The following is a 22,148-nucleotide window of genomic DNA, read 5'->3' on the forward strand; positions in this document are numbered from 1 at the left end:
ACAGCAATTAGCCAGCCGATTACGTGCTAAGCGTCACCCATATGGTCGCCAAGCCTAAAAATCACCCACTGGAAGAAACTACAGGCCTGCCAAAATACTGCTCTCAGAATCGCCACGGGCTGTCTTCTTATGTCCCCAGAACACCATCTGCATAATGAGGCGAGAATACTCCCCATCAGGGAGAGAAATGAGATGCTGACCAAACAGTTCCTGTTGAATACCCAGAAACCTGGGCATCCCAACATACATCTGATTGATGAACCAGCACCGCCTAGGGGCTTAAGGAGTCATCTCCGTAAGCATTTTGAGGAAATACGGCACCTGAGAACCCAGCCGTATGAAATGAAAAAACACAAGCAGGTCCTTGGTGAACTCCATAAACAGGCGTCGGACCTTTATGCCGGGAATTGCCCGGTGAATCCAGTACTTAACGAAAATTATCCAAAACTTGCGGAAGAGGAACGCATACTCCCTAGGGAAACGCGTGTCACTCTTGCTCAACTTCGTTCTGGATACTGTAACAGGTTAAACTCTTACCTATCCAGAATCAATCACGACATACAACATGTATGCCCCGCTTGCAATGTGTCCCCACATGACACCAACCATCTCTTCAATTGTAATGTGGAACCAACGCCTCTAACACCCCTTTCCTTATGGTCCACCCCTGTTGAAATGGCAAGTTTCCTTGGACTCCCGTTAGAGGATATTGATGACAATTTGTGATCGGTCGCGGCTATTAGGTGGGGCGAGCATTGCTACAACAACAACAACAACAACAACGCTTCCCAAGGCAGCCGGTTCTATGCACCGGAGCGACTCGGGATTTTTCCCGACCAAGGGCTGGCATTTCAGTGTAACCCCATTTAATTTGTTGCGTCCTTGATCGCACAACAACTTTATTGTGTCTCGGCCATTAGGAATTGAAGTTTATATCGCTTTGCCCATGGCGGAACTATACTGTTGCTGTTTCCGCCATGGCCTTGCCCATCCACATACCAATAAATATACTTGCTTACATATTTTGTGTCCTGTGCATTTGTTAAAGTGTAGTAAGAGTTCTGGAAAATTGGGGACCACCCAAAGGAAATGTGCACATTTTTAAATTTCTTGTAAAAGGGTTTAATCAATCCTGGAAATGAAACAATAACAATTTTAGGAATACACTTATGTATGATATTTTACTAGCCCATTCCTTTGTGACACTGCACCTATAAATATAAGTATGTCTACTTGCAGACTTGTTTATACCACGCTTTACTATCCCCACAACGAGGATTAACACACATTGGGCACCGCATCAAAAATTTTGGGTTCACGCCTTGCTCGTCTTTTAAATGGTCTGCAACAATCGAACTTAGCGCTTTAATAAAAAGTGGGTGATCATTTGGTGCAGCTGCCCGTCTTATTTCTTCGACGCCAACCTAAAGCAAAAAAATTTATTTAAAAGTAAGTACTCAATTGATATGGGTTACCTCTTTTGCTAGTTCATCACAATATTCAATATCCAATTCATGTAAAGTCTCAATGTGCTCATTTACAAACGCAATTGGAACCAAAACGAAATTTTTTCGCCCCTGTTTAACATAAGCCTAAATAACAAAGTACATATTTATACAATAAAGTAAAAGTTTAATGCAAGTTTATATTGAAATAATCTTACCTTAATAGTATCATCTGTAGCAGGTGCGAGCCAAGGTAATGGCCCCACTTTCGACTGCCATGCTAAGAAATAGGGATTTGTTTTTCCTAACTCTTGCATAACCAAATGCACGCTGGCACCTACCTCTGATGGATAGGGATCGCCTCGAGTTACAGCTTTCAACGGAAGTGAGTGCGCGGTGAAGAGTATAACAACATCCTTACGTTTTGCTTCTGAAAACTTGTTCAATTCATCACGAATACGATCGGCGAATGTTTTAATCAGTAACGGGTGAGTTGACCAACGATCAATTATACTAAATTTAGTATTTTTTGGTAAGGAACTGAAACGAAAATTTATGGTATAAATCCTTTTTTAATCTAATAAATTGTAATACAATACAAACTGCTTTTGGTAGTGAGAAAAAATCGAATTAAAACTGGAGCCAGATGTTGCACAACTATATTGGGGGTACTGCGAGAATAATACTATTCTTTCGGGACCATCTCTATACAAGAAGTTAATGCAGGATTAATGTTTTTTTCCTTAATAGTTTACTTTATGTTACTTGTATATACTTTTCTATTTGCTGTAGCGTATCTTCAGTAAGCGGATTAACATAGCGAAATCCTACGTAATGCTTGTGTGGTGCCGTTTCGGGTGATATGCTATCCAAATCCTTGCACATCAATTCACCTTGCAATTCTGTCCATTTAAGAATGGGCGAACCTCCTCCAATTTCATTATACTTCTTTTGGACTTCAGCTGTTCGGCGCTGTGCAATCCAAGGGCCTAAACGACTTTGCACCGGTAACTGAATCATATCGCGATCAGTCATAATTCGCAACAAGTAATCATGAACTTGGTCTGTGTGTTGTGGGCCGCCCATATTTAGCATAAGAATAGCAGTTTTTGGCTTTGTACCTGTGGAACCCAATCTTAAGGATGGAGTCGATTTGATAGCACCTGTCAGGGCAATATAGGGAGTTCCCAAGTTGTTATATTGCATTTGACCCACAAAAACTGCTCATTTCCAGAAAACAAAACTGTATCGGGAATATATTTATATTTACTCACTTGTCAATATCCTTCCTTTAAATAGCATTCTTTTAATGTAATTATTATTCTTATGAAGTTTAAAATAAACAAATATTTTATTTCGCAACACGATTTTTTCTGACTACTGCTTCTTCTTCTTAAAGAGATACTTAAGTATATGGAATTCCAAATAAAGCAAATGTGGCCATATTTTTTTGAAAGTAAGTCTACGCCAATTTACTTCTGAAATGATATTAACCCGCAAGCGTGTTGGCGGAAAGCAAATATGCGGAATCAAGGGGTTGTTTAGCGGAATTTTTTTTTGGGGGCTTCCAGGAAAATTTATGGGTTCACCAACCCAATTTTCAGCCTCACTCTGACTTAGGAGACTCAACGTGTACATAACAAATCGTTCCCGCTATGGTTGCCTAGTACCTTTTGTTTCTTTGACCGGGACTTGACCCCATGATCTTCGGTGTGGTGGGCGGAGCACGAGTGGTGTGGTGGTACCACTGTGGCCGCACAAACGAAAAGGAAAAGTCCCAAGATAAAAAAAATTTTTTGCATGAAAAGGAAAAGTTTTAGGATTTTTCAGCACACCTGCGGAGGCAAGGCTCCACAAGGCTCCCAAAAAACTGGAACGGAGGAACCCGTATGCCCAAGAGTGAGACTAAATCCATCGGACTGATACTTAGCCAATTCCCTCTTTTTGAGGCCAGAGTCAGATGGGCAGTGGGATCCTTTGAGAAATACAAGTTTCCGGGGGTGGTTGGCATCTACCCTGCACTAATGCAGCAGGGGTCGGAGATTATTCAAGATGGAGAAGAGAAAAAGTAGTTTTCATACCAAAATTACTACTCACAAGCGAAGTCCTTCAGACCAATAAATCTAACCTCCTGTATTTTGAAGCCAATGGAAAAGATAATAGACCATTAGATCAGGTCGAACGCCCTCGAGAGCTGGCCCCCTACATTATAGCCAGCACGCCTACATAGCGGGTAGGTCCCCGGACATAGTTATCAACTGAAATCCAGAGGGCGTTCGAAGCGGATGAAACAATGCTCTGCGCTTTCCTTGACATCGAGGGTGCTTTTGACAACACATCTCACGAAAGCGTAAATATAGCACTGCAGAAAAGGGGAATTCAGATGCCTTTCCAAAGATGGATAGACACTCTACTCTGCACGAGAATCGATGAAGCCCATGTAGAGAACAGCACAGTTCAGGTCAATAACACGAGGGATGTCCCGATGTCCCAAAGGAGGTATCCTGTCACCCCTTCTGTGGAGCCTAGTAGTGGATGAACTCCTGCAAAAGCTATCAAACAGGGGCACCATATGCCAGGGATACGCAGATAAAATAGTCATAATTGCAAGGGGTAAATTCGAGAGAACACCTGTGACATAATACAGAGAGCATTGAACATTACAAGGGGATGGTGCGCCAGTATGGGGCTTAACATCAACCCAGCGGCGATTTGGCTAACTAATTCAGCAAAAAAAAAAACACGATCCTCTATGTTTTCATCCTTAAGTCTAGGCAATTTTATTTTATCCAAAATTAATATATCCGCTATTTTGGATTCCCTTATGGCAATACTTAGAGCACTGTGCAGTTGGCACCTAAATGTGCGAATAATTAAAAAACCATATCTCATTCGTTTGCCCACGGTTGTCCATGTTTGCCCAGGAAAAACTTTCGTTTATCCACCTTTTGTTAAAAAGTTAAAAAAAAATTTTTTTTCGAGTAAAACCCCCCAAAAAAGTGTTTTCCTTTTTTGAGCAAACTCGTATATTCGTCGTTTGCCCATCGTTTGTCCATGTTTGTCCAAGAAAAATTTCCGTTAGACACCTTGACTTGGTATCCAACTCTCTTTAAGAATATGGTCCAGACAATATTTTCTGATAAGTTGTTGTTGTTGTTGTTGCGATAAGGTTGCTCCCCGAAGGCTTTGGGGAGTGTTATCGATGTGATGGTCCTTTGCCGAATACAGATCCGGTACGCTCCGGTACCACAGCACCATTAAGGTGCTAGTCCGACCATCTCGGGAACGATTTATGTGGCCACATTAAACCTTCAGGCCATCCCCTCCCTCCCCACCCCCAAGATCCATGAGGAGCTTGGGGTCGCCAGAGCCTCGTCTGTTAGTGAAACAGGATTCGCCGCGGATAGGTGAGGTTGACAATTGGGTTTGGAGAAGCTATATATTGCGCTGGCAACCTGAAGGGTTGCGCTACACAGCCCCTTGAATCCGGTATTTTAGTCGCCTCATACGACAGGCATACCTACCGCGGGTATATTCTGACCCCCTAACCCGCTGGCGTAATTTTCTGATATAAAAGGTTACAGTAAGCTGTCTTTGTTAATTTATATAACTTTTCGAAAAGGGTCGCAACTCGAACATTTGGAGTTTTCCCCATTTTCGGAAAGGCATATGGTTTAAAAGATACATCTTAAGATAACCTTTTATACCAGAAAATATTGCGTGGGCCTTGTTCTTTAAGAGAGCTGAAAAAGAAGTCATAAAGATGCACCCTAAGCTCAGGGGGTATAATTAAAATTATACCATTTTTGGGGTATTCGTCCCTATTTAATCAAAAAGGGGGGATCATGGAAATTTTTTGACCAGGAATTCGTGCCCAGCGTAAAAAATTGCTAATGAAACATTTGGTTTCGAATTACTAGCATAAGAAGGTGCACTTCGGGGAATAATTTTATTTAAGATAAAAGTGCCCAATCTTCGATTTTATGGGTTATCGGAATGGTTTGGGAAGCATTCCCCAATTATGTTAAAAAGAAAATCGGAGGAGCAAGCTTGTCCCGGACCACCGTGGCAAACGGAGAAAAAATTTTAAACATCCTTTTTTATCAGTTTAAGTTTAACCTACCTGTGCGAAAATGTAATTCATTACTTTGCAATTATTTTAGGAGCCGCTAAAATAAAAAATTTAAAAAAAATTACATCCTCTTCATCAAAGTCCTTCATATGCCCCTTGCAGGTGAAAAGTTTATATGGAGGATTTATTCCTAATTTTATTCTACATAAAAGTCTATATCGAAATTTGTTCCTCGCTTAGATATTAGCTTTAAAGGCCATATACTATTTTTTGGTCCATTTTCAGCCTTTAGATAAATTCCGTATGGAATTCTTTCTGTACAGATGCCCAGATTTTTTAAACGGTTTTATTAAACTTGACTTGACAGGCTGGCTGGTTGGCTGGTTGGCACGAGTTTTGTAATTGAAATTTAAGTAACTTCCCGATAAGCTACAAGCCTGAAACTTGGAATATAGTTCAGAACCCGATGACAATCAATAATAAGAATAAAACTCCAATAGGTGGCGCAAGGATCGAGATATTTAAAAAAATCATATTTGTGGTCCGATTTGGCTCATATTTGGAACACATAATACATATATCAAATATTACATATAGTCCGGTAGAAGTGACATCAATATATCTTGGAGTTGGAGGGGGGCAAGCATTCCTGGCGCAGAGTCGAGTAAAGTCTTTGGAAGGATTATGTATTGAGGACTTAGATTGTAACAAATTATCAGGAAAGAGTCCGTGTAATAATGAGTCACTAAATGAGTTGAAAAAGGAAGCGAGACGCCTTTTCAGGAAGAATAAAGCAGAAGCAGAAAGGCGTGAGTGCGGGGAGCTTGAGCTGCTAGCCACCAGGAATAACGCCCGAAAATTTTACCAAAAAATACGGCGACAGACGGAAGGTTTTAAGACCGGGGTAAACTCCTGTAGGAACGAACGGCGACCTTGTAACTGATGTCCAGAGAGTGCTTAGATTATGGAGGGAACACTTCTCTGTTCTCCTAAATGGAGGCAGCAATTCACCGCACAGAGATGAAGATCCCGCAATCGATGATGATGGAATATATGTCCCCCCGCCCGATTATGACGAAGTTAGAATAGCAATAACCAGATTGAAAAACAACAAGGTCGTGGGCGCTGATGGATTGCCTGCGGAGCTATTCAAACACGCATGCAGCAGCTTCTTAGCAAAATATGGACGGAAGAGTGCATGCCCGACGGTTGGAATTTAAGTGTTCTTTGCCCAGTCCACAAGAAGGGGGATACTGCAAAATGCACCAACTATCGTGGAATCAGCCTTCTTAATATCGCATATAAGGTCCTTTCAAGTGTATTGTGCGAAAGATTGAAGCCCACCGTGAACCGGCTGATTGGACCTTAACAGTGCGGCTTCAGACCTGGTAAATCTACCATCGACCAGATTTTCACAATGCGCCAAATTTTGGAAAAAATCCGTGAAAAAAGAATCGACACACATCACCTCTCCGTCGACTTTAAAGCCGCCTTCGACAGCACGAAACGGAGCTGCCTATATGCCGCTATGTCTGACTTTGGTTTCACCGCAAAACTTATACGGCTGTGCAAAATGACGTTGAGCAACATCATCAGCTCAGTCAGAATTGGGAAGGACCTCTCCGAGCCGTTCGAAACTAAACGAGGTTTCAGACAGGGTGACCCCCTATCGTGCGATTTCTTTAATTTGATGCTGGAGAAAATTATATTAGCTGCAGAACTTAACCGCACTGGAACAATATACTATAAAAACGTGCAATTACTGGCATATGCTGATGACATTGATATCATCGGTCTAAACACCCGCGCTGTTAGTTCTGCTTACTCCAAACTGTAAAAAGAAGCGGTAAAGATGGGTTTGATGGTGAATGAGGACAAAACGAAGTACCTGCTGTCATCGAGCAAAGAGTCAGCGCATATGCGCCTTGGCAACCACGCTACTGTTGGCAGCCATAATTTCGAAATAGTAAAAGACTTCGTTTATTTGGGAACCAGCACCAACACTAGCAACAACATCAGCACTGAAATCCAGCGAAGAATCAATCTTGTCAATAAATGATACTTTGGACTAGGTAGGCAATTGAAAAGTAAAGTCCTCTCTCGGCGAACGAAAATCATACTCTACAAGTGACTTATCGTACCCGTCCTGCTATATGGGGCAGAAGCATGGACCATTACAACAGCAGATGAAGCGGCTTTGGGAGTGTTCGAGAGAAAAGTTCTTCGAAAGATTTATTGACCTCTACGCGTTGGCGATGGCGAGTACCGAAGAAGATTTAATGATGAGCTGTACGAGCTATACGCAGACATCAACATAGTCCAGCGAATTAAAACGCAGCGGCTGCGCTGGTTAGGCCATGTTATGCGAATGAAAGATGATGCTCCGGCGAAGAAAGTGTTTCTATCGGAACCCGCCTATGGAAGCAGAGGTAGAGGGCGGCCCCCACTCCGTTGGAAGGACCAGGTGGAAAACGATTTAAACTCCCTTGGTGTGACCAGTTGGCGCCGGTTGGCGGAGCGAAGGAGCGACTGGTGCGCCTTGTTGGACGGTCATAACCGTTTAGACGGTTAAGCGTCAATTAAGTAAGTAAGTAAATGAACTAAATAGAATGAGAAATAATATGCAATTAAATAAAGACTAAAAACTTGAAAAAAAAATAATAAAAAAAAAATTTTAGTTAAACGGTTTTATTGAAAACAATACTTACATTAAGTAATAATAATACTAAAAGCTAGAAAATAATTAGGTAGGTTCTAGGTACTAGTCATCACACTCCTCATCAATCTAGGGCGTTGATCAGAAAATTAAATAAAAGCGTTGGACGCGTCAAACTTCTATTAATAGTCATAAGTAAGACCAACTGAACCTTAATCAGGTTATGTCACGCCTCACATTTTTAGAAATTTCACGTGCCCAACGCTTTTATTTAATTGTCTGATCAACGCCTAGATTGATGAGGAGTGTGATGACTAGAACCTAGGACCTACCTAATTATTTTCTAGCTTTTAGTATTATTATTACTTCATGTAAGTGTTGTTTTCAATAAAACCGTTTAACATAAAAATTTGTTTAAATATATTTTAGTTTACATATCGCTCATTTGCTGCAACGTCGTCATACCTCAAAAAACACGACTTTTGAGTTAATAACATATAAACTTACCCAATATCATGATCTATGTTTTATAAAAAAATCTTCGTGATCAGTTAAAAATTTAGCACGTGGTATAAAAATGAAAATATGCCTTTATATGCGCAACATATGGCAGTTAAAATCTTTGAATGGCTCTCCTGGAAAATTGTGTTTTTGAGTTTTGACGACGTTGCAGCAAATGAGCGATATATTGTTTTTTATATTTAATCATCAGAAATCACTGGTGGAGCGATAAAATTTCAAACTTTTGGATATCCCATACAATCTGTGGGTCTACTATTGTTTCTTAATCAAAGTTAGACATATTCTTGGCATTATAAGAGGAATTCTAAGACTAATGTTAAGTTAGTTTGAACTGGCCGGTACATGAGGACCTCACATAGACTGAATGTGTCCGTAGTGTTACCAGAAGTTTATTTAACGAAAAATCCTATCAAAAACCAGGACCTATGTTATAAAATAACTCCGTCCTCTTTGCGAATACTAGCAGCTTTCTAGGACGTACGCCACTTGCTGCTTCTAAATCTGACAGCTGTATCACTCCAATTAGCTGGAGTCTTAGCCTGGTAACCGCGGGGCTGTTAGGGTCTGCTGCTACGGTCTACGGTTACGGTCCACTTGGGAGCGTGTTTGCGCGAGCACACCTAGTGATGGGGCGAAAGTTGCGATAAAAAGTATCGAAAAACAAGAAAAAAAACAGACCGGCCATCACTAGCGAAAAAAGCCATGAGTTTCCGGCAAGAAAAAAGGAGGAAGGTTGGTAAATTGCTTGAGCAAAATTTTTGGCGGCCCTGCAATTATATATAAGGGATCATATAACACCTAGGGACACAACTTCAACAGCAAAGGCGTCAAGCTCAGTTAATATACTGCTTCAGTAACTTTATTGCTCACTTCAATTGCGCCTCCCCAACGATACTCAACTAATCACAAAACACCCTCGCCGGCTGTGCGCGTAAACAGGTAAATGCCCAGAAACTAGGAAGGAGTCGATAGCGCAAAGTACCGAAACCGTTCATTCCGACAAACCTCACTTCTACGCGTCTAATTTTGGGTGGTAATAAACCTTACACCCGTTGTGTTGTGTTGACCCAAGATCCAGTTGAAGTAGGTCGGCGTTCACAGTCACACCTAGTGAGATAAACCCCTTCCTCTACGTTTACGAAGAACACTACCACCTGCGGAAAAGCGTCCGACACCACCTCCGCCTCCAGGGCCAGCAGTACGCTGCCGCGTAATACAACTAACGTCGAAATGGCCAAGTCATCCGGCTCGTAAAAGGCAGCACGAAGCTTTATCGCCACCCGGGTCATTCGGTTACCTCGGACCAAAGCGCCAACCACCACCAACGGCGCCTACTATTACCACGGGCATCACCATCGGTAGTACCTCCCCCAACCCCTTCATTAGCGCCAGCCACGGGCGCAACAACCACCAGACGTACCGCCACCACCAGTTGCAACGCACGTAGCGGGGCCGCGACCATAGGCCTGCGGCCACTAATGTTAACACCAACAGCAGGCGGTACCACCGACAACAATACTAGCCGCAACCTTATCAGCCACGACCATTCAGGCTACAACGATACCAGCGTAACAATACCAGCTACAACAACAACCGCAAGGCCGCGAGCATAGGCCTGCGGCCATCCCGATTACGATAAGGACTATCTGTGGTTAAAGCGGTGAGTTCGTTCCGATACTGACAAAATATACGTATTTGTACTCTCAACCTTTTTCTTTCATTTTTGACTCTGCAACAACATATAGTTATTAATATACAAACATATTCAAACTTAAGGCTACAACACTAGTATAAAATCTTAACACGTAACACATACATACATATACCTAAATTAAAGAGAGCAAGGAGCATCCACTTGTTGCAAAGTTAAAAATGTAAACGTAACGTAAAGTAAAGTTAAAGCTGGAGTCATTGGTGCCGTATGTCATATCGCTGTATCCGTATCCCTAACGTAATCAGCTGTTTATCGTTACGACGGTAAACGAAAACCCAATTGGTTGGCTACGATACGGTTACGACCTTAGCGGCACCAATAATCGATTGCATTGATTCTCATAAGGTTGGTCGAATCAGCTGTTATAAGGTTACCGATACGGTTGCCGATAAAGCACCAATGTCTCCAGCTTAAAGAAGTTTAATTAATTTAGAAGCAAGAAGAAAAAAAAAAAAAAAACAATACCAGCACTGACTGTTAAATGTAAAACAATCCCTTTAATGAGTATGATTTACTATAAATTTACAAGTTTACGTTTTACTTAAATATGTAAAACAATTTCTTTAATGAATATGATTTACTATAGATTTAAAAGTTTACGTTTTACTTGAATATATTTACTAGGAATACAAAAATAAAATATCAAAAAAAAAAAAATTTAAACTATACACTATTTGCGTTATAAACGTTAACTTGGTTATTAAGTTATCTAGTGAACCGTATAAATAGGTTTGCGCGATTGACGCACTGCCTACTGCATAGATAAGCATACATAAATGTTAGTTTAATTCATGGATGAATAAGTACTTTAGGGAGGAATGAATTTGTAGGTGCATACAGGCTCTTACTGTTGCGAAATTTTGCTAGATTAGCACAAAAACTTTTTGATAAAAATATAAATCATTGAAATCAGGCAAGGACATTGTTATAGCTGGGAAAAAGGGGGGAAATTATGTTCGAATGAAAGTAATAGTAAAAAAATTAATACTAAATTAAAATAAAGTTACCTAAACTAAAATAAATTAATTGAAATAAAATACACTAAAAGGAAATAACCTAACATAAATAAGAAAAAGGAAAGGAACAAAACTCAAATAAAACAGAATAAAATAAAATAAACTAAAGTAAAACAAACTAAAATAAAATATCACAATTTTTTTTTCTAAATGTACCCCTCCCCCCGCAAATGGCGGACGAGGCGATACATGTGTACACCGATGGTTCCAAAATAGTGGAAGGAGTAGGGTCTGCGGTATACTGCGCTGATCCGGAATTAAGCAGATCCTACAGGCTGCCGGATTACTGTAGCGTTTTCCAAGCGGAAATATTAGCCGTAACCAAAGCAGTAGAAACCCTCGAAGAGAATAGCTTAAGCTGCAACCGTGTTAACTTTTATATTGACAGTCAAGCAGCAATTAAGGCAATAATCTCGCATAGCACAGCATCTAAATGCGTGTTAGAGTGTAAGCAGTCTCTGGAGAGAATCGGGACAGGGAGAAGCATACATCTATATTGGGTCCCAGGGCATATGGGAATAGATGGGAATGAAAAAGCGGACGAATTAGCTAAAAAGGGCGCATCCCTTGAAGCTTGCTCCGTAGACGTCCCAATTAGATTGGGCGATATTAAGCGAATGCGAGAGGTGCACATGATCGACCAAGCAGAAAAGGCGTGGGTTCAAGCGCGGGGCTGTAAAGTGTCGAAGATTATGTGTAGGTCTTACAACCTTAGACTAACACAGTTGCTTCTATCATTAAAAAGAGAGGACTGTAGACTCATGACGGGTATTCTGACTGGACACTGCCTTCTGGCGTCACATGCCTTTAAATTAGGCTTGGTCAGTGATAGCAGGTGTAGGAAGTGCGGGTTGGAGGAGGAAACGATCGAGCACGTTCTGTGCTCGTGCCCTGCACTTGCCAGGCTAAGACTCCAGATATTAGGAGTGATACAGCTGTCAGATCTAGAAGCAGCAAGTGGCTTAAGTCCTAGGAAGCTTCTAGTATTTGCCAAGAGGACGGAGTTATTTTATAACATAGGTCCTGGTTTTTGATAGGGTTTTTCAGTTTGGTCGTTAAAACAAACTTCTGGTAACACTACGGACTCAATCAGTCTATGTGAGGTCCTCATGGACCGGCCAGTTCAACCTACCTACCTACCCCTCCCCCCGTCTTACTGGTTACCTCTAGGGCCTTCCTCTAACTTAGCAACCAATAAATTTTTTTTGGGAGTAGGTATATCGGCCAGATTCCAGATAAGTGCAAGGGTCACAAGCACCTACAGTGTGGTGCATAACAATAGCAACACAGACATACAATATAATAGTGATAAGTAAATTTGTATAGTAGGTGAGGAAATTATAAGTAGTCGGCCAATTGATGTAACTTTGATCAATGTTCTAGAAAGTTTTTTTTCGCTCCAACCAGTTAGCAACAAACTTCCCAAATCGCATTGGCAGTAACATTTTACACCAAGTTCAAAAGAAAAAGGGAACCAAAGAAAGAATTTAGTTGATTTTGAAGTTGACCGATGTAGACCAATCGTGCAGTGAGGCAGTACTGCACGCACTTTATTTTTTTTTTGTAAGTGGGGTTTTTTTTCCGGAATGTTGTCCGTTAGTCGGCTAGGAATAATTTTGTCCGCTAACTTGGGTTTTTTTTCTAATTTTTATAGTTTTTTTTTGTTCTCTGCCGAATTTGTGATGTCAGGTATGTGTGTGTATGTGGTGAAAGAACTCCAGCTCATCCCACGTCCCAGGTGGTAAAGTAGAATACCACCTGGACTGTGACGGGTTGAGCTGGGATTCAGAGTGGCACTCCTTCCTGTCCCACCAGACTGGGGAGCGGTTTCGAAACCACTCCGCCCATTGCGGCGGAGGCAGGAGGGGTGTCCAGTAAGAATGGACGGGAGGCCTCAACACCCCCAACCAGTCCCAGGGGCGAGCCCCTGGAGACTGCCTCTGCGTTGCGGCTGGGCGTGTTGAGACCAACCCGTGTGTGCCTGGAGTGACGCTAGTGGCCCCAACCAGTCTCGGAGGGGGGCCTTAAGACCACTAGGGACAAGTATGAATGGATTTGTGTTGTTTTTTTTTTTTTGAGTTAAATTTTTTTTTGCCTGTAGCCGGAGTGCCTTCGGGAAGGGGATGCCAGCGTTCCCATTGATTATATAAAACATATATATAACTAATAATTTTTTTTTGCAGCTGAATTTTTTTTTGTACGGCTATCTATTGGGTAATTATTATTTGCAAGTTTTTTTTTGTATTCCCTCGCGCACCTTTTTTATATATATAAATAATTTTTTTCTAATCAATCATCGTTCGGTATACTAGGTGAATGGGGTGGACTTTAACTTTTTTTTTCTTCCCCTCCAATCCCCAACTGTCTTACGTGGCAAAAGTTTTTCTTAACCTACGATTGGACCATTTTGTTTGATATATCGCGCGATCAGTCTTTCGGGCGACCGGGCCGGAATACTCCGTTCGGGAGTGCGGGGAATTTCCGGGGAAACCAGAACCGGGGCGGTAATAATAAGGGGGCTTTCTCCAAGGCCAGGCGTCCCTTGGTGGTGCACACCCCAGTAGGGGGACAATACGGAGATCCCGCGGTAATGAACATGGGCTCGGACCTGAATGACCCCGCGATAAAATGGACAGACCTGTAAGCACCAATAACCTTAATGCGCCCCTATTAAACACGCATGATATCTCGGGGCTATTGAACAATGTGTCGACCTATGCACCGGATGGAGCTGGTGCCTTACCATTACACCAAGGAGTTGGAAACTCTGGAGAAGCTGCCGGTGATCGGACGAATACCCCAGGAATGCAGGACGAAGCTACTCGTGGAGGCTCGTGGGTGGACGTGCTACACCAGCTGTTCCAGGCTTCGCAGGAGGAAATGCGGAGGGAGATGGGGTCAATCAGAAACAATATGGACCAGCTCAACGCCGCTCTCGAATCTGCGCAGCAATCAATCCATCAGAACCGGAACGCAAATAGGATGGACCGTAACCTACTTTCAACAGTAATACCGCCAATATACCCTGCTCCGAGCAGCATAGTAGTAAAGCCGCAGGAGTGGAAAATCTCGTTCGACGGCACTGGGAGCGTAGCCGATTTCCTTTTTAAACTGAACACCTTGTGTGAGCGCACACAATGCACGGACGAACAAATCATGGCTAGTTTCCACCTTTTTCTTTTCGGGCGGGCCGAAGAATGGCACTGGCTGTTCACAAAACAAAACCCTGATGCGACATATGCCTTTTTATGCTACTCATTGAAAAGAGAGTTTGGCACTTGGAAAGCTGACCACGAGATCATGATGGAGATCTCCATGCGAAAGCAAAAAGCAAGTGAGTGCTATGACGTGTTCCACACGGACATAATTTCCTTGAACGCGCGCTTAAGAGAACCCATGTCGGAGCTTCTACTGATTGACATAATAAAAAGAAACATCAACAGTAGCCTTAAGCTGATGCTTTTTAACGCAGATGTAAGTACCCTTCATGATCTACGCGATGTAGCACGCAGAAGTGAACAAGTGCTGAAAGAAAGCAAGCTGTTGGGAGCCACTTACCCAGGACGGCATGTAAACGAAGCACGCGTGACAGCCCCGGACATAAGGATGGAAGGCGAGGACGGCGAGATGGATCCGCAGATAGAGGCGCTGGAATATCGACGCAACAGGAGGCCAGACTATTCGGGAATCCAATGCTGGAATTGCCAGGCAATGGGCCACTCATACATATACTGCGAGGAACCCATTAAAAATCCTTTTTGTTTTAAATGTGGGTATAAGGGTGTATTTACTCCTAAATGCCCTAGGGACCATCGCAGGCAGGGAAACCAGTACCCGAGCGAGAAGGCGGGGGAACCTCGTTCGGCTTCATAGCTCCCACACCAGCCGGTGCTCGAGGTGTCGTCCCGTGCACCGAACCAGAGGGTGAATCTCTGCATGGAGGTGATGAGCTTCCGAGGTGCAGTAGTACCCTGGCAAAGGAACACCCAAACGTGATAATCACTTACCCTGACAGTACGGACAATTCGAATAGTTCTGAATCCGAGAGTCAAACGTCCTCATCAGCGATGGGAGAGCCGACCAGAATTCTGCAACGCCAGCATAGGGATGTCGCTTGCCAAACGCAATTTCCACCAAACTTAGAAGAAAGGAAACATAGGTATAAACAAACAAGACATACCACTTCGAACAATACCCGGTATCGGACAATATTTTGAAGTGTAGGAAGAGATACCACAGGAGAGTACAGGAGCGAAGACTGCTGCAAGCCACCACGTTAACGCTTACTTACTTACAGAGGATGAAAGGCCTCGATAGTTTTCTTGTAGGGCTGTTGGACTCGGGAGCCAACGTCTCCATCTTAGGGAAAAATGGATTAGAATTCCTAGAGGATAACGACTTCGAATATCAGCCCCTACATGCGTTCGTATATACCACGGGCGGCAACAAGCAAAAAATTTTAGGCTCAGTATCCCTACCAGTCACCTTCAAAAATATCACAAAGGTTATTCGTTTTTACCTTGTTCCCTCATTGCTCCAAGAAGCGTATTTCGGGGTAGATTTTTGGAGAGCATTTGCGTTAGCTCCCGAAATATTCCCAAGCGTAGAGTGCATAGAGATTAGACTTGAAAAGGAAGAGGAACTTAACCTCCATTAATTGTCACCAGACCGGAAATTAGAATTGCAAAAGGTCATCGAGACGTTTCCTTCGTACGAGCAGTTAGGCCTAGGGAAAACTAAATTAGTGGAGCATCACATTAACACCGGTGATGCCGTTCCCATAAAAAGCAAACATTTCCCTCTTTCGCCACCGAGGCAAGCCGAAGCTTTTAGCGAACTAGACAGGTTACTCGCATTAGAAGTTATAGAAGAATCAAACTCCCCGTGGTGTAGTCCTGTAGTACTGGTCCGGAAACCAGGTAAAGTTAGGCTGTGCATAGATTCGAGGAAGGTCAACGCGGTGACTAAGAAAGACTCGTACCCCCTGCCTCATATCAACGGGTTATTGAGCAGACTAAAGGATACGCATTTTATTAGTGGCATTGATCTGAAGGACGCGTTCTTCCAGATCAAATTGACAGAGTCCTCCAAGGAAAAAACAGCATTCGCAGTTCCGGGGAGGCCTCTGTACCACTTCAAAGTAATGCGATTTGGTCTGTGCAACGGACCGCAGACTATGAGTAGGCTGATGGACAAGGCAATCCCTTCGCGTCTACGAGAGAACGTCTTTGTCTACCTGGACGACCTGATGGTATGTAGCACTAATTTTGAGGATCACCTGAAACTGCTAGCGGAAGTGGCCCAATGTTTGAGAGACGCAGGGCTGACAATAAACGTGAAGAAAAGTAAATTTTGTCAGAAGGAAATACGCTACTTAGGGTACTTGATAGACAGCGGGTGCCTGAAAGTGGATCCGGGGAAAATAGAAGCAATGTAAAACTTCCCGATCCCTAAATCCTCTCGGCAAATGCGTAGGTTTGTGGGTATGGCGAATTGGTACAGGGAGTTTATTACAAATTTTGCTGACTTGGCAGGTCCCTTGACCGACTGTCTCCGTAAGTCAGCAGGACCGTTCAAGCTTACCTCTGAAGCTATAGAGGCCTTCGAAAAGCTAAAAGTAGCTTTGAGTTCCGCCCCTGTCTTGGCCCAACCAGACTTTTCAAGGGAATTCGTAATACAATGCGACGCTTCCAAAATAGGTGTTGGCGGAGTGTTGTTCCAGGTCGATGACGAGGGCGCTGAGCATCCGATCGCGTTTGTGTCGAAAAAACTGAATAATGCTCAACGCAATTACACGGTAACCGAGCTGGAATGTCTCGCCGCGATAATCAGCGTGAAACGTTTCCGACCCTATGTGGAGGGATTACCGTTTCGTATTATCACGGACCACTCCAGTATCAAGTGGTTAATGACACAAAAGGACTTGAGCGGGAGGTTGGCGAGGTGGTCGCTCTTACTGCAAAGATACGACTTTAAAATGGAACATCGTAAGGGCACCCTGAATGTAGTACCAGATGCGCTGTCGCGGTTTGATGCCGATGAGTTGTCTTTCACTACCACACCCGGGGAAATAGATTTAGTCTCTCCCGAATATTGCAGCAACGAATATTTAGACTTAATTCGGACCGTCACCGAAAATGAGGAATCGCTTCCGGATTTACGAGTGGTGGACGGGGTAATTTTCAAACGAGTTAAATTTCGTAAGGGAGTGGAAGGGGAAGAAGACTCGCTGTGGCGATTATGGTTGCCGAAAAGGTTGACTGGGGAAGCAGTGAGACTAGCACATGAGGCTAACCGGAGTTACCATGGCGGGTGGCAGAAAACCTTAGAACGTGTTAGGCAGAAGTACTTCTGGCCGCAGCAGGCTAAGGACGTCAGGGACTACGTCCAGCGTTGTAACACCTGCAAGGCTGTAAAACCCACTAATCAGCAGTCGAGACCGCCTATAGAGAATACCTTTGCATCCGAGAGGCCATTTCAGCGATTATATTGCGATTTCCTAGGGCCGTATCCGAGATCTAAGCGGCGAAATCAATTTCTTTTCATAGTACTAGACCATTTGGCAAAATACGTTTGGCTAAAGCCCATGCAGAGAGCCACCACTGTAAACGTTATAAATTACTTCGCTTCAGAAATTTTTCCGGCTGTAGGGGTCCCTGAGGTTATTCACAGTGACAATGGTAAACAGTTTATCTCGAAGGAAATGAACCAATTTTTTGCAAATTACGGGGTGACGCACATGAGAACGGGGTTATATTCTCCTCAAGCGAACGCATCCGAGCGTGTTAATAGAGAAATTGTTTCGAAGATTAGGATTTTCCTAAAAGATGAACCTGACCATACCGATTGGGATAAGCATATACCCGAGATTTTATCAGTTTTGAGAAGTGATTTTCATACGGCGATTCAGTGTTCTCCATACTTTGCATTATATGGCCAAAATATGGTCCAACATGCCTCAACGTACAACATTTTAGGGAAACTCGGCAGCCTTCGGGAAGACCAGGTTACGGTAGTAAGCCGAGCTGACAAGTTGACTAATATTCGTGAGCATATCCGTAGAAATTTAGATCAGGCCAAGGATAGGGGAGTAACCACCTATAACAAACGCTCCAGGCAAGTCAACTATAAGGAAGGTCAGGAAGTTTTTCGGAGAAACTTTGCCTTAAGTAACTTCAAACAGGGCATTAACGCCAAATTCCTACCAAAATACCTGAAGTGTCGCGTGCTTCGAAAAATAGGCAATGCACTGTATGATCTCGAAGACCTAAACGGGAAATTGATAGGTCGCTTTCACGCTTCGGACATTCGTCCGCAATGAACCAGAAAGAACGTTTCTTTGCCAAATTACAATTTGACTTTTTTTTATATACCTACCAATTGGACCTCTTTTTTTGTCTGGGCGTTTTCGCGGTCGGGGACATCTCGCCCAGTATCCTCCCCGAGCACTGACCTCATAGGATGTTCACACGCGTACTCACCGATGACCGTGAACCCCCTGGCAGTCCACGCTTAGGTCGGACTAGCCTTTCGGAGTTTGGACGAGTTCTCCATATATGTCTACACCTTTTTTTTTTTGTTTTGCATTCCGGTGGGAGCGATAACCACTAGAAATCATCTTTCGGAGTTTTGACGAGTTCTCCATAACAAATGTCTAATTGCCGCAAAGCCCTTTTAAACTAGGAAACAGAATTAATTCCCAACTTGACTTAGTTTTTTTTTGATGGACCTATGTTGCCCGGCTAGCTTCGTAGTAGGACTTTGAGACTCTTATCTCAGGGGTGAGTCGTGCCCCACGTTGATTGGCATCGGAGGCCCCTGGCAGTGGCGTCCCACAGCGGATCCGGTTTCCTGTTCGCTTCATCGCCAGGTCTTCAAAGCGAAGCAGGTTTGTTAGGGTCTGCTGCTACGGTAGTGATGGGGCGAAAGTTGCGATAAAAAGTATCGAAAAACAAGAAATAAAACAGACCGGCCATCACTAGCGAAAAAAGCCATGAGTTTCCGGCAATAAAAAAAGGAGCAAGGTTGGTAAATTGCTTGAGCAAAATTTTTGGCGGCCCTGCAATTTTATATAAGGGATCATATAACACCTAGGGACACAACTTCAACAGCAAAGGCGTCAGGCTCAGTTAATATACTGCTTCAGTAACTTTATTGCTCACTTCAACTGCGCCTCCCCAACGATACTCAACTAATCACAAAACACCCTCGCCGGCTGTGCGCGTAAACAGGTAAATGCCCAGAAACTAGGAAGGAGTCGATAGCGCAAAGTACCGAAACCGTTCATTCCGACAAACCTCGCTTCTACGCGTCTAATTTTGGGTGGTAATAAACCTTACACCGGTTTTGTTGTGTTGAACCAAGATCCAGTTGAAGTAGGTCGGCGTTCACAGTCACACCTAGTGAGATAAACCCCTTCCTCTACGTTTACGAAGAACACTACCACCTGCGGAAAAGCGTCCGACACCACCTCCGCCTCCAGAGCCAGCAGTACGCTGCCGCGTAATACAACTAACGTCGAAATGGCCAAGTCATCCGGCTCGTAAAGGCCAGCACGAAGCTTTATCGCCACCCGGGTCATTCGGTTACCTCGGACCAAAGCGCCAACCACCACCAACAGCGCCTACTATTACCACGGGCATCACAATCGGTAGTTCCTCCCCCAACCCCTTCATTAGCGCCAGCCACGGGCGCAACAACCACCAGGCGTACCGCCACAACCAGTTGAAACGCACGTAGCGGGGCCGCCACCATAGGCCTGCGGCCACTAATGTTAACACCAACAGCAGGCGGTACCACCGACAACAATACTAGCCGCAACCGTATCAGCTACGACCATACCGGCTACAACAATACTAGCCGCAACCTTATCAGCCACGACCATTCAGGCTACAACGATACCAGCGTAACAATACCAGCTACAACAACAACCGCAAGGCCGCGAGCATAGGCCTGCGGCCATCCCGATTACGACAACGAATATCTGCGGTTATAGCGGTGAGTTCGTTCTGATACTGACAAAATATACGTATTTGTACTCTCTACCTTATTCTTTCATTTTTGACTCTGCAACAACATATAGTTATTAATATACAAACATATTCAAACTTAAGGCTACAACACTAGTATAAAATCTTAACACGTAACACATACATACATATACCTAAATTAAAGAGAGCAAGCAGCATCCACTTGTTGCAAAGTTAAAAATGTAAACGTAACGTAAAGTAAAGTTAAAGAAGTTTAATTAATTTAGAAGCAAGAAGAAAAAAAAAAACAAAACAAAACAATACCAGCACTGACTGTTAAATGTAAAACAATTCCTTTAATGAGTATGATTTACTATAGATTTACAAGTTTACGTTTTACTTGAATATATTTACTAGGAATACAAAAATAAAATATCAAAAAAAAAAAAAAAATGTTTAAACTATGCTCTATGTGCGTTATAAACGTTAACTTGGTTATTATGTTATCTAGTGAACCGTATAAATAGGTCTGCGCGATTGACGCACTGCCTACTGCATAGATAAACATACATAAATGTCAGTTTAATTCATGGATGAATAAGTACTTTAGGGAAGAATGAATTTGTAGGTGCATACAGGCCCTTACCGTTGCGAAATTTTGCTAGATTAGCATAAAAACTTTTTGATAAAAATATAAATCATTGAAATCAGGCAAGGACATTGTTATAGCTGGGAAAAAGGGGGGGAATTATGTTCGAATGAAAGTAATAGTAAAAAAATTAATACTAAATTAAAATAAAGTTACCTAAACTAAAATAAATTAATTGAAATAAAATAGACTAAAAGGAAATAACCTAACATAAATAAAATAAAGAAAAGAAATAATATTAAATATATGTGTAAGTAGGCTTTCTAATCTAAGAAAACAAAAAACAAGTACAGCAGTAGCGCAACATATATTAACAAGTGGACACTCAGCTGACTTTACCAACACGAAAATTATTGATAAGGAAAAGAGAAAAGCAACAAGATATACACTTGGGAGCCTGAGAATTATGGAAAGACGAGAAACACGATCAATAAACGCGAAGATACGGAAAACATAGCGGCCGCTTACATTGTTTGTTTACAAAACAATAATTTTTAGTATTGACAAAGCTACCATGATAGTCAGATGGTAATGATTATATTGTGATGATTTATGTTTTTAATGTTTTTTACAACAGTTTTGATTTAATGACAAAATAACGTAAGTTTATCTTGTTAAATGTTAAACTATTCACCAAATTGTTTTTCTTTGTTGTTTTTCATGTCTGTTTTGAAAACTAATTGATAATTTTTATATATTGTTTGTAACAGATAAATTAATAAATATTCCCCTGATGATGCTAAAAATAAAAATATTAGCGAAACGTTGGGAAAACAGTGGAATAATTTAGTTTTATTCGCACATATATTATAGATTGGAAAGCCTACTTACACATATATTTAATATTAAAGAAAAACCAATCGGAATATATATAAAAAAAATGAAAAGAAATAAAACTTAAATAAAACAGAATAAAATAATATAAACTACAGTAAAACAAAATAAAATACCACAATTTTTTTTTCTAAATGTACCCCTCCCCCTCTTACTGGTTACCTCTAGGGCCTTCCTCTAACTTAGCAACCAATAAATTTTTTTTGGGAGTAGGTATTTCGGCCAGATTCCAGATAAGTGCAAGGGTCACAAGCACCTACAGTGTGGTGCA

The 22,148-nt window shown here is 42.3% G+C and overlaps 2 protein-coding genes across 4 annotated transcripts in view; both read right to left on the reverse strand.

Moving 5' to 3' along the window:
• Rift (Riboflavin transporter) overlaps nucleotides 1-1,187 on the reverse strand; it is a 33,058-nt gene extending 31,871 nt beyond the window's left edge. The window contains exon 1 of one of the 2 annotated variants that reach the window (XM_067763571.1): nucleotides 1,020-1,187. In XM_067763571.1, coding sequence (XP_067619672.1) covers nucleotides 1,020-1,039 — 20 coding nt within the window. In that variant the 5' untranslated portion in view covers nucleotides 1,040-1,187. The remainder of the gene's footprint in view (nucleotides 1-1,019) is intronic. The other variant, XM_067763573.1, reaches the window with a different exon arrangement.
• Nucleotides 1,154-2,855, reverse strand: FeCH (ferrochelatase, mitochondrial). Of its 2 annotated transcripts, none has more exons than XM_067763578.1 (6): nucleotides 2,720-2,855; nucleotides 2,221-2,608; nucleotides 2,049-2,150; nucleotides 1,664-1,985; nucleotides 1,476-1,592; nucleotides 1,154-1,424 (listed from the first exon to the last, which is right to left on the reverse strand). In XM_067763578.1, exons 1-6 carry the CDS (start codon nucleotides 2,745-2,747, stop codon nucleotides 1,230-1,232), a joined length of 1,152 nt encoding a protein of 383 aa, XP_067619679.1. In that variant the 5' UTR covers nucleotides 2,748-2,855; the 3' UTR covers nucleotides 1,154-1,229. The 2 variants fall into 2 exon arrangements, with proteins under 2 accessions (XP_067619679.1, XP_067619678.1); XM_067763577.1 differs by having other exon boundaries at nucleotides 2,040-2,150.
• Between the last annotated feature and the right edge of the window lie 19,293 nt (nucleotides 2,856-22,148).

The sequence above is a fragment of the Eurosta solidaginis genome, chromosome 1 (genome assembly GCF_040869045.1).
Source record: "Eurosta solidaginis isolate ZX-2024a chromosome 1, ASM4086904v1, whole genome shotgun sequence".
Classification (NCBI taxonomy): domain Eukaryota; kingdom Metazoa; phylum Arthropoda; class Insecta; order Diptera; family Tephritidae; genus Eurosta; species Eurosta solidaginis.